The following is a 16,860-nucleotide window of genomic DNA, read 5'->3' as shown; positions in this document are numbered from 1 at the left end:
CACTAGCCCCAAGGATTTTTTGCTCTTGTTTCAGGACTCTTTCTTCCAGAATGCCATTTATTTGTCAATCTGACTCTTTACATATTCACTTATTATTTAATTAATTCTTGCATCCACTCTTTTAACAGATATTTATTCAAAGCCTCCTTGGTCTAGGGAACCATGGGTAGCAGTGGTTCTTAAAAATTGCAGATAAGGGGTGCTTGGGTGGCTCAGTGGGTTAAACCTCTGCCTTCGGCTCAGGTCATGATCTCAGGGTCCTGGGATCGAGCCCCCTGTCAGGCTCTCTGCTTGGTGGTGAGCCTGCTTCCCCCTCTCTCTCCGCCTGCCTCTCCACCTACTTGTGATCTCTCTCTCTCTCTCTCTCTCTCTCTGTCGGATAAATAAGTAAAATCTTTTTAAAAAAATTGCAGATAAAACTTGGTCCTTAGCTTCACAGAGTTGGTTATCCAGACTTGACTTAAAGACTTGTTCAGGATCTGTTTTGAGTCGCACAACTTAATTGATTTCTGCAGCTGCATCCTTCCCTCAGTCCTCTCTGTACATAGACATCACTTTTATTTAATAATCTAAAGATGACTGTTGCATGTCTGAATGCTGAAGCTCTTTTAACCTGTAACCTTACCTCTCCACCTTCACTGAACAATATATTCTGTGAGTCGTGTTGTGAACAATGTTTTTATGTTCTAATTTCATCAGAGAGCAGTGTATCTTGGGAATGATGGCATTTTTTGGACAAAGCCAGTGAATATGCACTTGATCAAGGAAGTTGGGAAACAATTTCTAATTAAGCATGCTGTTTCCAAAATTCTGTAGACTTTGGTAGGAATACATGCCAGAAATGAAGAATACAGAGTAAAGCAGTAGAATGCAAACAAAATTGCCGTCTTGCCCACATAAATTTTAATTTTTTTTTTAGGAATTCAAAGTAAGGAATTCCTTCATCCGAATTGCATTCATGGTGCAGTGGGCAGAGGGATACTGGGGTATGACATGAAGCTCTTCTGTTCTTCTTCTTTTTTAAAAAATATTTTATTTATTTGACAGAGAGAAATCACAACTAGGCAGAGAGGCAGGCAGAGAGAGAGAGAGAGAGAGAGAGAAGAAGAAGCAGGCTCCCCGCTGAGCAGAGAGCCCGATGAGGGGCTCGATCCCGGGACCCTAGGATCATGACCCCAGCCGAAGGCAGAGGCTTTAACCCACTGAGCCACCCAGGCACCCCCTGTTCTTCTTATAAGCAAGAATGAAACAGCAGTTTCCTAGTAGTTGCAGAGAGGGGAAAATGATTTCAGTGATTTTGACTTGGTTATAATATTTTCATTGGCTTTTATTTTTTGCACAGAAGACCTCATTTCTGTGAACCTTAAATGTATGTTAGTTATCGCTTTTGCCAATACTAAAGTTTTTATTAAATGAAGAATAGTTTTATACATTCTTCAAATAAATAAGTAAATTGTATCCTTGTTTATAAAAAATGGTCTGGTAAACTGCTTATGAAAAAATTATTTTAAAAAAATACAAAACAAAACACAGGGATTCCTGGGTGGCTCAGTCGGTTAAGCAACTGCCTTCAGCTTGGGTCCTGATCCCAGAGGTATGGAGCCCAGCATTGGACAGCCTGCTCAGCGGGGAACCTGCTTCTCTCTTTCCCTCTGCCCCTCCCCCTGCTTGTGCGAGCACTCTCTCTCTCTCTCTCTCTCTCTCTTTCTCTCAAATAAATAAAGAAAATCTTTAAAACGCACACACACACACACACACACACACACACAAAACACAAAACCCTTAGTGGCTAGCATCTAGAAGGATTCTATAAATATCTGCTGAATGAATAAACCAGGGAAGTTATCCGTGGTAAAAATGCAAACAACCAGACTGTTTACTAATAAAGGTTATATATACTCAAATGTCACTTAGCAATAGTATAAATAATATCCCCCCTGAGGTTTATAAATTAGATCAACCAAAATTTGGATAGCTGTTAGTTTTAAGGCAATAAGAAATAAAAATCACTTGATAGTATTGCTAATAAATTCAACATAATAGTTTGTATTGCATTCCAACTTTCTTTGTGAATGAAATGAAAGGCGATTTAGTCCAGCCTCCCACCCGACATAAAACTCTCCTCTGAAGAAATTCTTATTATCCAGCTTTCAGTTGGATAATTCCAATAATGGGGAGCTCACTACTTATACTAATCCACTCTTTTGTTGATGTTATCATGATGTTTTTTGAATTGTTATACTGAATTCTGACTACCTGTCATTTCAGTCTTCTTTTCCTGACACCACCACCTAAAGTAGCACACAGAAAACATCTGTTTTCTCTTTGTTATAGTATTTCCAAGACATTAAAAAAAAAAAAAAAGAACATCTTATACACTGTGTGGTTAGGAAATTTAAAAATTACAGAGCATGTCATTTAAGATTTTCTAATCAAAGCTAATTATTATATTCTATTAATTAGACTTGTGTACATGTGTTCACTTTTATACCCTGGCCCAGGTTAACTTCCTGTGAAGATCTACTCTTTCTGATGAGAATAGAAATCACACTGTGGCTTCTATGCAGAACAGGAAGCTCATCATACCTAATTTTGAGCTCACATTAGTTTCAGCTGCTATCCAGCCTTTATGCAATTTCATGTAGCAATATAGTTCTTGAGCCTGGTTTTCATTTTCCTTGTCTATTACAGCACATTCTTAGAGCAATATTTGACATTAAAAAAAAAAACCTGGCTTAAATCAAAGGTCTTAAAATATAATTGACCTGTGAAATTCCTGGAAATATATATTTTTTAATATATGAAATTAAACTTGCTTCACAGTAAACCTATGTCTCACAGCTCAGTCATTTACCTCTGAAGTGAGGAATATGTAAAGAAGCCTCAATAGGTTTGCTTTTAATTTTGCCTAATTCCAAGAAACTTACTGATTTTGATGATGTGATTCATATCTGGACACTATCAACATTATAAAGGGACCTTCCTGTAAATTTTCATAACATAGTATGTAGGCCCCTTGAAGGAACAACTATATTTAATAAGGAAATTTTTGCTCTCCCAGCAAAGTATTTTTTTCGGATTTCTTAAAATCAGTTTGATATTCAGTTTTCTTTCTTGATCAAATTCCAAAATATAAAGAATTTGCAGTAAAATGAGTATTCTATAGGTAGACAAATGCAACCGAGGGTTGAACCTGGAAGTAAATTTATTCACTTAGTTCAAGCAAAATATTAATTTCAAGAATATGAGTTAAAGCTCTATAATCTATGTACATTAGGGTGCACATCTGTGTAGTTTGTGGCATTATCTTGCATCACTGAGAAACTTTATATCTCTATTCTTTCAAATAGTAGAAGATGGAAATTGTCACCCCTTGATTTTTTTCTTGTAAGCTTCAGCATCTTTGGCCCCTTCAAAGAAATATGATGAAATTAGGTGCTCTCATCATTTTGGTTACTCTGTTTGAAAATTCTTAGTTTTTTGTTTATCTTAAAATGTCAATCCCATAAGGTTGAACGTTTTTAATATGTTCATTTTTTAATATTTTAATAACATACAACATATGTTGCATAACATATGTTCCTTTGTGTGGGTGTGTATTACCTGTTAAGAGTCCTTAATCATTGTTTTAGATTGAATTGTCTGAACATCTCTTACTGATTTTCAGAACTTACTTATACATTTTGTATATGAATGTTTGTTGATTACATGTTTGGAGATACCATCCCTTCATCAGTGATTATCCATTTCACTCTCTTAATGTTTTCTGATAATCGAGTTTTAATTTTAATACTAATTTATCCATCTTTTCTTATATAGCTAGAGTTTTTGAGCCCTGTTTGAGAAATATTTTCCAACTCCAAGAATATGATGTTATTATCCTATACTGTCTTCGAGAAACTTTAATGTTTTGACCCCTCACATTTGGATCTACCTATTTTAACCTGATTTTTGAGTACAGAATAGGAAAAATCCATACTTCACTTTTTTCCCATGTGTTATCCAAATGACCTCAAATGTATTATTAAAGAAAATGCCTCCTTTCTCTACTATTTCCTTTTATTACCTGTGTCATAGCTTATGGGATGGTATGCACCATATACATATGGTTTTGTTTCAGAATCTATATTTTATTTATTTGGTCTATTTGTCTATCCTTGCACTCATAACACCTATGTCTTAATTTACAGTAATTTTATAATTTGTTGTATTAACAGAGTATAGTTATCAGGAAAATGAACATTAAGCTTACATTGAGCCAGAATGTCTAAACTAAACTTACAGGAAAAACAAACAAAGAGTTAACAACATTAAATTTTGGTAGGAATGTGGTGCAACAGAAACTCATGACCATGCTCCCATGTGTGTTTGGGGAGGCGGGGGTAAAACTCAGCTCAACTATTTTCGGAAATTGTTGGGAAAATGGACTAAACTTAAAAATAGAAACAAGTTTGGACCCAAAATTCCACTCCGAGGTATATGCCCAACAGAGAGGCACAAATAGGTGTTCACAAACATGAACAAAAATGTTGATGGCTAAATTCTTTCTAGTAACTCCACACTGAAGATATCCATGTGTTTAACACTGGAGTGGACACACAAAGAGAAGTAGATTATACAATGTAATATCAGACAAGAAAGAAAATGAGCAATCTACAACCTGGTATATACTGCTAAATTCAATTCCATGGATGAATCTCAAGCAATTCATTGGGGAGAGAAAGGTGACCACATTTGGGAAAGGACCCTGTGAGAGCTTATGGGTTGCTGGCAAGGATTTCTTTATAGATCTGCATGGTGATTACACAGTTATGTTCATTGTCCAGATAATTTCTAATACACTGTGTTTGTGGTTTGTTCACTTTTCTATTTACATGTAAAACCTTAATAAAAATGTATCAAAAATGTTTTCAATGTAATACTGCAAATAGATGGTACTATAGATGCCATCATTTCTACACTGTATTTTCCACAAAGTAAATTAAGGTTGCATTTTTATTCCTATGCATTTTACACCTTAGTTGTGAAATGGATAATGCATTTTTTTGTAATGGCCATCTTGGTTTATTACTGATGATAAAGCAAATTGTGCTGGTACAAGCTCAGATTTGCAGTCAGTCAAGAACATTTTGCATCATAATTCAGTTAGTTATCCTATTAGGTCTCTCTTCCAGCTTTATGTAATTGACAAATTTCATAAGCATGTCTTCCATGCCTTAGATAATAAAAATATTAAAAATGACAGTGTACAGGATGAAAGCCTGTGGCACATCATTAGGAAGCTCTCTTCAAGTTGACATAGTCATTAATCAACATATTTGGGGCATAATTATTAACCAATTTTGAGTGCTCCCAAAACTGTTATATTCCAGACCACAATTTACCATTTTATATTTATCAGAGATATTGCCAAATGCTCTGCTAAAATCAAGTTAGGCATATATCTATGGAATTTACTGTGTTCTAGTAACAAGAACATGTTCAAAAAGGAAATCCTTGGGCGCCTGGGTGGCTCAGTGGGTTAAGCCGCTGCCTTCGGCTCAGGTCATGATCTCAGGGTCCTGGGATCGAGTCCCGCATCGGGCTCTCTGCTCAGCAGGGAGCCTGCTTCCCTCTCTCTCTCTCTCTGCCTGCCTCTCCGACTACTTGTGATTTCTCTCTGTCAAATAAATAAATAAAATCTTTAAAAAAAAAAAAAAAAAAGGAAATCCTTATAACCCCCCAGTACTACCTCCAGTGTCACCAACCCCCCATTTCTCCTTTGTTCTAAATGCTCATAACCCACATGCCAGATTTTGAAGAAGAGCTTTCCTATTTATTTTTGTTTCTAGATTCACTAAGTCCCTTGTTTTTATGTATGTGTGCATGTAGCGGGGGAGGCTATCTTTACTTTCCGGGCAGCTCCTTTGATAAATATGAAAGAAGCTAGGTTAGATGGGTGAATAATGCCGGTGCTTTGGGGTATAGGCTGCATGTTTCAAAAAAGTTAAAGCAGCTCTGCCTCTCTGCTTATGTCCCACCTTGTCACAGGAGATAATTCCTGTACTCAGTTATTAGTTCTGCTCCTCCCAGGATGAAGTAAAAGTTCTTGCCTTCGTTGGAGAAGGTAGAAAAGAGAGTCGAGTCGTTCTATCGTCTTGTCATCTGATAATGTCTGATAAAATCACTTCTTTTTTGTTTTGTTTCAAAATGTGCTTTCATACTCTTTTGTTTTAACATTATACAGCCATTACTTTTCCCGTATTTTAGGAATGGACTGCGGCATTGCTATTTTCACTTCTCTAGCTCACGACAGGCGTTAATTAAGGTCTGGGGCTCTCTTTTCTGGCTTCAGATCAACAAGTATCTACATTTGGTTGAAGTCTAATCTAATTCTTCTAAGTAGGTCAGACGCCACACCTTCTAGCTGTTTATGTCCCGCTGTAAATAACATCTGAGCTCATTAGCAGGAAAATTTTTGCACTTCTTCAGATGCTGGTTTTGTTTGCTTTTTTTTGTTTATCAATGAGGTAATTCTCAATTGTCTACTTTATTTTTTTTCAAATATTGCCTTTCATCAGTCTAATTATTTTAGACCAGCTTTCATTTGCACCTCAAAATACGCTTTTCATAATACTCTTCCACTACATGTTTTTCAATGTTCAGAGAGTCTTTTTAAACTTGTGGAATCATGACTTTTTTTCCTCTCAATATTGAAAAAATTTCAATCATGACTTCTTCAAATGTTTATATTCCATGTATTTGTTTTATTCCAGAACTTTTTAAACATGTCATTGAAACTCCATCTTTTCCTTGTCTACAAATTTTAACAACTTTATTGATGTATCATTAATATACACTAATAGGTACATATTTAAATTATGCAATTTGATACTTTTATATATGTTACACCTATGAAACTATCACCACAATCAAGATAATGACTATATTTGCATTGTCAGAGAGAGAGCGGGCACCCACACAGGCAGGGGAAGAGGGAGGAGCAGACTCCCTGCTGAGCAGGGAGCCCAATGCAGGGCTTGATTCCAGGACCCTGGGATCATGCCCTGAATTGAAAGCAGACGCTTAACTGACTGAACTACCCAGGCGCCCCTGTAACCCATTTCCCCTCCTTGTTCCCTCTCCTCCAGCAGGTACTGATCTGCTTTTCTTCCTGTATGGCACTTTGCCTTTCCAAGAATCTTGTATAAATGGAATTGCACCATATGCACTTTTTTTGGTCCTTTATTTTCAGATTAATCATGTAGTCTGTATCAATGGCCATTCCTTTTGATTACTGAATAGTATTCTGCAATATGGATATACATCATTTGTTTCTCTGTTCATCTGTTGATGGACATGTGAGTTGCTTTCTGCTTTGGGCTATAACAAGGAAGGCTGCTAAGAACATCGTGCACAGGACTTTGTTATGTTCACAGGCTTTGTTTTCTTTGGGGAAAATACCTAGGAAGAGGATGGTGGGAACATATGGTAAGTAGTGCAAAGAAGAAGTACCTTCCTCCATTCAGATGATTCTTTGCTCAACTCTGGGTAGTTTCTCCATACGTGTATGCTCACCATTACTCAGCCGAAGACTTTGAGGAGGTTCCCCTGCTCTTTCTTTTGCTTCTGACTCTAGCCATCTGGTTTCACAGCTCTCTCTCTTCAACTCAAGGACTCCACCATGTTCCGCCTGGGTTCTTTCTGATGCCTCAGCCTGGAAACTCTCTCAAGATACAAAGCTGGGAAGTAGGGCTCACTTGATTTTGTTCCGTATCTCAGAGATTCCAGCCCTTGATGGCCTCATATCTTAGGGTCTTGCAAACTATCATTTTATATGTTTTTACTGCTTTTTCATTGTTTCAGGTGGGAAAGTAAATTCAATCCCTATGACTCCATCTTGGTCAAAAGCCAAAGTTCTTGAATTCTAATGCATTTTGTTTTTTCCTATATGGACTTCTGTGGGAATCCTGCAATATTACCTTTCAGCTGAGTGATTCTTTCTGAGGCAATATGTAAATTGTGGATTTTCCTCTTATGGAGTTTTCTTTTTCCTATCAATGACTATAGTTTTTTATTCCTAAGATCACTTTTTGGTTCTTTATAGTATCTGTCTGTAAATGCTTTATTTTCCCTGGTTAAATCTGATCATTACTGCTATTTTTAATGGATATATTACTTTTATATTTTTGAAAACCTGAAACATATTCATTTCCACTGGTCCTTAATGGTTCTTACATCTGGAGCTAATTTCCATTGAACTTCTGACTTTGTGGCATTTGTTTTCTTTTCTCTGATTTGAAATTTTGGTTTGCACACTCTTTTTGATAACCAGCTTCTCTGGCTCTCTGACTCTGTCTCTCACCTCTTTTTCTGCCTGATAGTTTTGTGACTATCTCTGTGCAGCTTCCCACATCCCCAGTCCAGAACCACATCTTACATGGATGACCTTTTGCCTTTGTCTGGCAGGGTTATTAGAGAATCATAAGTGTGTCACCGAGTCAGTGGTGCTGAGCTCATATATACCTGTTTTCTTCCTTTTTTAAAGAAAAATTTTATTTACTTGGGGGCAGAGGAGGAGGGAGAAGCAGACTGCCCGCTGAACAGGGAGCCCAACTCTGGGCTCCATCCCAGGACCCCGCGCACCCGGGTGCTCCCTGTGTTCTAAGTTCTCTGGGTACAGTCTCATCTAAGCCATATTTCTAAGTCAGTAAACAGCTGTTTTAGTCTTGTTTTCCAAGCAAGTTAGTCCTGGGTCAGTCTTAATTTTCAGCCCCGACCCAGGCTTCCTTTCTCTGACACACATGGAGAGACTTATGTGTCTCAGTATTCCCCAGGAGCTGGTGGATGCTGCCTCTGTGTATTCCCCGACACTGACCCAGCCAGCCTCTGCTTTTGGTCCTACTCATTGCCTTGCATTTGGGTTGCATTTCTTTTCTTTCTTTCTTTCTTTTTTTTTTTTTTAAGGTTTTATTTATTTATTTGACAGTCAGAGATCACAAGTAGGCAGAGAAGCAGGCAGAGAGAGGGAAAGGGAAGCAGGCTCCTTGTTGAGCAGAGAGCCTGATGCGGGGCTCGATCCCAGGACCCTGGGATCATGCCCCAAGCCAAAGGCTTTAACCCACTGAGCCACCCAGGCGCCCCTGGGTTGCATTTCTTGTGCATGGAGATGCTTATCTTATTTTTTATCCTGGCTATGTCTTTTCAATTTTCTTTTTATCTATCTTATCTAAAAATACTATGTATTTGGAGCAGAAAGAAGCCTCCAAGCCAGAACTCATAATATGATCTTGCCTGAAAGTCTCATCTTCAATTTATTCTTTTCATCTGATACATATTTTTCAGCCAGTTATTAAAGGTAGTACTATACTTAATTGAAAAAATTTTTCTACCTTTTTCTTTTAAATTAAAATCTAGGCTTATAATCTCTGGTGGTGTTACAGACACCCACTTGGACAGTGGCATGTTTAGGCAGGAGACCTTTATCACTAGAAAAGAAATTTCAAGCCCTCTCTTGAAACACCTACTAAGTTTTCCTTTTCTTTCAGAGGTACTGGTTTGTAAAATATAAAACAGAGATGGCCATTATAATTATAAGCTTTTAGTAAGTTTAGAGGACTCGTTTCATCCATTTCTCCAGGTTCTCTATTATAATTTCTCACTCAGCTAACCCCAGTAGAGTAGGACACTACACTATAAACACTGTGTATCTTTATAATTCACACACACACACACACACGCACACACACACATGTGCACACACACACACACACACACAATGGGTGTATTCATGTGAGAGAGAGGAAAAAAAAGAAAAAAGAGAAAGACAGAGAGGGATGTAGCGAAGTAGAAGTAGAGAGGGAGAGAACAGCATTCTTCCTGTCTAGGGAACGGTAAGAGTTTTATGTAAATGCACATCTTTCAGTTCATGCTAACAACTTACTAGTTATCAGCTGATATTTTTGGTTCTGTTATTTCTAAGTAAGAGTTAGTGTTGTCCTCTTAGAAACAGAGTTCATGACTATTCACTATTTCTACCTCCTCTACCTTCTCTTCAACTTTGGAGATTTTTTCCTTTGAGCTAGCGCAACATCCATTGGGAATGCATTTGCCCTCTCATACTTTCCGCAATATGTTGGGGGAACACTTTTCTCTTATATACCATTTTCCTGAGGTTTTTGTGATGAAAGAGTTATCATCCTTAATCCTTGGATCAATAGAGGCTACACATTTCACAAGCTAAATGAACAAAGTAATCAACTTCCCCAAATTACACTGCTTTATAGATCAAAGAGAAATAGGAAACTTTTCATCGATCTTTCTACCATGTTCTTCACGAAAGCCTGACATTTGCCCTCCCCTTGAGGTTAATCACTATTCTCTCCACGTGTACTTCTGCAAAGAAATAACTTTTAACTTATATTTTCCCTTCTTTTAGAATTTTGCTTCCCTTAAAGTTGACATTAAATTCTACTTTGCGAAGTAGTAAGATTAATGGGATTAAGTAGTGGTATGTTAATTGCCTCCTTATTAAAAAATTGTAATGCAGTAAAAAATGAGTAACTTGAGAAAATTTATACTGGAATTTTTTTGAGGACTCGTTATAAGAAATATTCTAATTTCACTGGACAATTAATTGCTTACATTCACCCCTCTTCAGTCATTGCAATAATTTCATATTTACTCCAGTGACCAAATCATCTTATTGCTTTGGTCATACATACATAGAATTTTCTATGCAGTTGGCTATAGAATTTTCCCCTAAGTTTGGAACACTATATCTAACAGATAAGAAAGTATATTTATAATCTCTTGATGATGGGGTATGTTATTATCCCAGAAATTCATCCACAGCTCCTCTGACATTTTACAGAATTCTAGGTAAAGTAGGTATGCAGATGATAGATGACTGTAGGAAAATTAGGTACTACAATAGGGAAACCAGCATATAGATAACACACACAGACAGAGACAAGTAACTCCCATTGTTAGTGAGATTATCAGAAGAGTGGTTCCAAGAAGATATTGCCGACTGGATTCCTCAGGATACAAATTCTAAGATGGAGAAGAACATGTAGGGAATTCATTAGAGAGTACTTTTGGGGTGGAGACCTGTGGCAGGGAAAGGGACGAAGTGGAAAGAGGCAGAAGGAGAAGGTGAGATGCGATATAGTCTCAGTGGAGGCTTCGACCAATTCTGCAGACCACCATGACCCACCAGGTTTCCCAAGTTGGGGCAGGCGGAAGGACTGCTCTTTCCAACTCCTGGCTGACCAGTCACTGCAAGTGACCACAGGAAGGGGCATGCCCTTGGATACAGTGCCTCTTTTTCACTCAGGAAGTTCCTCAAGAGGAATTACACTGGGCATGGAGCCTGATGCAAGGCTCAGTCCCACAATCCTGACATCATGACCTGAGCCAAAATCAGGTCAGTCACTTAAACAACTGAGCTGCCCAGGCTTCCCTCCAAACTGCCTTTATGCCTAAAATAAAACATGTACTGGTTGGGTTTAAGCAATGGCTTGGAAACTGAGCAGAGAACATTAGTATACTTGAATACAGGGCTGCACAATTCAGATTCATTCAGTGCACTCATTCAAATGCCCTTCTGTTGTCTTTTGTTTTGCATTGTTTTTGCTAAGATGTTATTGCCCTCTGGCTACTTTTGAGATATTTCTCATTAGCACTGTTTTTCTTACCAGTTGATTACGGATGAGACTTGGTGCTTCTATCTCTGTATTGATCCCGCTTGTAGCTCTGAATTCCTCAGATAGCTGGGCTTACTATTTTCAACCGCTGTTTCTTCAAATGTATTTTTTAGGGGTGCTTGGGTTCCTCAGTGGGTTAAATGTTCGATCCTTGATCTCAGCTCAGTTCTGGATCTCAGGGTCATGAGTTCAAGTCCTGTTTTGGGATCCACACTGGGCCTCAAGCTCACTTGAAAACAAACAAACAAATAAACAAACTAGGGGCACGTGGGTGACTAAGTTAGTGGAGTGCCCAACTCTTGATTTTGGCTCAGGTCCTGATCTTAGGGTCCTGGGATCCAGCCCAGCATTGGGCTCCAGACTTGATATGGAGTCTTCTTAGGATTCTCTCTCTGCTTCTGTAAAGCCCCCATTTGGCCCCCACCCCATTTGTGAGCTCTGTCTCTAAAATAAATAAATAAAATCTTTTAAAAACTGTATTTTTTTTTCTGCCCCCAATCTCTACCTTCTCTGATTTTAGTTCTCTATTTGCTTGTTTGTTAGAACACTTAATATTATCCTGCCGGCCACTGGAGCACTGTCCACTTCTAAGCCTTTTATCTCCTCTGAGCTTCCATTCGAATGGTTTATGCAGCCCGGGATGCAAGTACACTAATGTTCTCTTCTCAGTTTCTAAGCTGCTGCTAAGCCTATCCAGTACATGTTTTATTTCAGGTATAAAAATAATTCAGGGAAAACCCTGAGCAGCTCAGGTGTTTAAGTGACTGACTTGATTTTGGCTCAGGTCATGATCTCAGGATTGTGGGACTGAGCCCTGCATCAGGCTCCATGCTCTTTGTGGAACCTGCTTAAGATTCTTTCTCTCTCTCTGTTCCCTCCTCTGTTTCCTTCCCTGCCTCACCCCCAATACTATATATATATATAAAACTATATATATAACTATATATATATAATATATAAAACTATATATATAAAAGTATATATATAGTATATAAAACTATATATAGTTATATATATAGTTTTTTATATATATAGTTTATATAGTTATTTATATTTATATATTTCTATATATTTCAGAGACTTCCATTTTGTTCTCTTTGGTTGATATTTTCCCCATTAATACCTCAGATTGTTCATTCAACATTTTATATTTTTCTCTCAAAGAATGGAACTAATTTATAAGCTCAGTTTTAAAGTCCTGGTCAGCTAATTTCATCATCTCTGTTATTTACAGACTATTTCTGTTGACTGAATTTTTTCTTGTTTAGGTCATTTTTTGCCTGCTCCCCCATATGTCTAGTATTTAAAAAAAAATTATACTGGACATTAGAGATGCTATGTTGTTGAGCTTCTAAACTTTCACGGCCTTCCTTAGTGAAGTGTTGAGTTTTGTCTGAGCAAGGAATTCATTTGATTGTTGGTCAGACTAATCGTTTTTCAGGCTTGTTACCAATCTTTATTCAGATGTGCCCAGAGTAGCCTTTGGTTTAGGACTAAATTATTCTAATCTTTCTGAGATATCTGCTGAATGCCTAGCCTTGTTCAAGGACTTCTCTTGATCTTCTCCGGTGTGAGGTTAGATTACTTCCAGCCCGGGGCTCCCTTTGGTGGTTGTTCATTTCATAATGACCTTTCCCTGGTCTTGTGGAGTCTTGGTCTGCAAATACACAGCTTCAGATTCATACCGAGTCTAGAGTCTAGAGGCTCACTGGTGCTTCTGTGCAGATTTCCAGAGCTCTTCCTCTTGACAGCTGCCCCCTGCACTTGTCCTACCAATGCCAGCTTCCTCAGGAGCTTTGATTTTGATACATCTCCATCTCAAGGACACTGTTGTACTCTGGGATGCTCTTTCATGTGCCATAATCCAGAAAGTGAACAAGGCAGAAAGTCAGGAAGCTGGCAGGGGTCCCCTCATGTGTTCATCTTCTCTTGGGATCAGGGATCCTGTATTGTCCGTTGTCTAACCCCTACAAAGGAATTATACATTTTATAATTTTGTGATTTTTTTTTATGGCAGAAGAGGTGTTCTATCATAACTGATAGTAGAAACAAGCCATGTAAATATCATTAAAGGAATGATATATCTGTGATGATTTGCAAAATGATTTCTGTTATCATAGTCCTCATAGAATAAATTATTTTATTGTCACTTAAGTTTTTTATTTGCAAAGTACTATATAGATAGATAGATAGATAGACATAGATATAGATATACTGTATATGGGATACTTTCTTGAATACTTTTTGACCATTCACACCCATTGGTAACCAGACTCACTCAAAATATTGTATTTCCCCTTAGCACTAAACATTATGCCATATTTTCTGTAATATATCTACATGCAACCATAGTTATTTTATATAGTGGTATAAACTAAGAGTATTTTTTCCTATGTTAATGTTTTTTTTTAATTGCTTTTGTTATTGAATAATTTTTATATTTTACCAAAAGAAGTTTTATTTCATTTAGTTACTGAAATTGTTTTCCTCAAAATGTGGTTATCAAGAGGCATGGGTTATATACCTCCTAAGTGTTAGCAAATATACTACTGAGTACATATACCTTCATTCTCATGAGTATGAGTATGCAGCTTAAGGTAAGATTAGACCTCATCTTTAGAACTACTAGTATTCTTTGAACTCTGAACTTTTTAACGCAAAAGACAGTTTAGAGTTGTATATAATTGGGTTTTGTTTTATTTATAATCTACTCAAACATAAAACCTCACATGAGGAATTAATAAATTGTTGCTTTTTTTCCTGTGATTTTTAGTTGAAGAATTCATGGTAAATTGATCAGCCCTCAGCCAATTAGACTTTGACATGTACTAATAAGATCTAATTGAGGAATTATGAAGACATTTGCTCAGGAGAAAATGAGCACATAATTGCACTATAAAGAGGTTAGAGTATCAATGTTACCCAGCTGGAAGAATATTAGTTGAAGTCCCAGTGGCATCTATAAAGGACATTCCATAATATATCTGTAGAATGTTGCACTGCTAAGGCCAATTGAAAGATGTGGCATAATCCATCATCAATTGTAGAGCTTTAACTCTAAATATCCATTTTCCTCTCTTGCCTCGACCTTCTTCAGGTGCTGGGGGATGGTCTCCATCTGACAGTGACCATTATCAATGGCTTCAGGTTGACTTTGGCAATCGGAAACAGATCAGTGCTGTTGCAACCCAAGGAAGATACAGCAGCTCAGACTGGGTGACCCAGTATCGCATGCTGTACAGTGACACTGGGAGAAACTGGAAGCCCTATCACCAGGATGGGAACATCTGGGTGAGTCATTGTCAGAAAGGCAAACACAGAACTGAGTGGCCGATTTGTGACTCCAGCCCCTCCAGGTCCTGGCGCAGTCTGGGGAGGTGAAGGTTGGGTGTGCCTGCCTGAAGGTTGATCGTTCCATTTTTGTTTCTTGTCTTTGTGTTTTTGTCCTCTGGTGCTTGCTGACTGAGAAAAGAAATGTGAGTGAAGCCCAAAAAGTGGGGAAATGGGTCTAAATCCCAGTGTGCCCTACCCCACCCCCTGCCCTTCCTAAGTGGCAGAAATGAAAACCCTTATCTTGCAAAGTGGATGTGCCCTTTCCCTGGTTTCTAGTATATTTCACAGAAAACAACATTTCCTAATAAAACTGTGGAAACCTGCAGAAAAAAAGGTAGATAAATAATTTAATGATAATAGAATAGTAGAATTTCTTTGAACACATTATTTCAAGTTAATATGTTTTTGTCTGGAGTACAGATCTGAAATGGTACAAATTGTACCAAAATACTGGACCATGAGTTAATGAAATAGAAAAAAAAAAAAATCCTGACTTAGGTTTTCATTCCTTATTCCTTCTCACTCTTACTTGCCTCAGACTGTTTCTGTTGAAGATATTTAGTTGAATCTTTAAAGGACAACATGTGAAAAGGTCTACTGCCAACAGGGCTTGGATGAACTGACAGGCACTGGGCAGGGGGCCGTGTACTCTGAAACATTTTACTTCCTGCCAGAAGCAAGTTCATTTTTTTTTATTTTACTTTAATCCAGGACTGTTCAGATGAAGTACTGTTCACTGTGCTACTGACCATTTATGTATAAAGTGAAAAATAAGGTAGAAAAAATGGTTTTCTTTTAGAAGAAAAACCAAATGGAAGACCTGCCATAGCTCCGGTGCACATCAGGTACCACACTGAACATCCCCCCAAACAGTTTTAAATATTTTAAAATATTACTGGTCTTCACTCTGAGGTGTATGCACTTGTCAATATTTACCTATTCAAAGCCATAAGGAAGCCATTCATTCACTCATTCATTCATTCTTGTTGATTGAACAAATAGTTTCCTCTGGCTACAGTTTCTATCTCAGGTTAAGGTCAATGGGTCTCAATCTGGGCTATCTGTTTCAATAACCTAAGGAAGTTGTAGAGAATAAGGATTCCAGGTACACCCAGATCAATTAAACTGAATCATATAAGTAGAAATTAGATGAATGATAATGATAACTTTTTTTTGAAGACAGAGATCTTCAACTCAGGTGAAGTATTGAAATTATGAGAATATAATTTAGAGAAGAAGGAGGGGTGATACATGAAAAGAAAAGAAGTGTCCCATATCATATATTATATATAATTATTGTTTTAGTGGCTTAGACCTTTATTACAGATCTGTATTCATTTTATTCTTTTATTATGAGAGAAAAATAGTTTAAACCATTCACTCTTAAAATCCCTGTTAAATTGGAAAGTTGTGTGTATCCCATCAAGGGTTCAGCACGCTTGAATAAATTCATTTAAAATACTAGATTTTGAGGGATCTACCTTAGTTTAATTATTTTGAAAAACACCCATAACCAAAATCAGGTAAAGCCATCAATTTTAAACAAGAAGACAAAAGAAGAAGGAGTAAGAGGATGTTCACTTTTTAAGTTGTGTCCTTCACAGTATTAGGTAGAGCACCAGGAATTTTCAGCTGGATTAGGGCTCACTCTTAGAGAATTTATATTTTAAAAATCCTCAAGTAATTTTTGTGGGTTGACAGAGTTTAGAGCTCCTAGTTTGGGTAGGTAATCATTTCTACAGAAGTATCCATTGATCATAACTGTCCTGTAAAATCAGGATATAATGTTCTGGGAATAAAAGGGCCTACAGTCGCACCTCAATGGCTCAATTGGTTAAGT

At 37.4% G+C, this 16,860-nt stretch overlaps 1 protein-coding gene across 1 annotated transcript in view; it reads left to right on the top strand.

Annotated features, from left to right (window-relative positions):
- Positions 1-16,860, top strand: part of CNTNAP2 (contactin associated protein 2) — a 1,944,007-nt gene that overhangs the window by 611,190 nt on the left and 1,315,957 nt on the right. Inside the window, exon 3 of the mRNA XM_032304549.1 lies at positions 14,785-14,978. Coding sequence (XP_032160440.1) covers positions 14,785-14,978 — 194 coding nt within the window. The remainder of the gene's footprint in view (positions 1-14,784; positions 14,979-16,860) is intronic.

The sequence above is a fragment of the Mustela erminea genome, chromosome 11 (genome assembly GCF_009829155.1).
Source record: "Mustela erminea isolate mMusErm1 chromosome 11, mMusErm1.Pri, whole genome shotgun sequence".
NCBI lineage: Eukaryota > Metazoa > Chordata > Mammalia > Carnivora > Mustelidae > Mustela > Mustela erminea.
The sequence above is the reverse complement of the archived record's forward strand: the minus strand, read 5'-3'. Positions and strand labels throughout refer to the sequence as shown.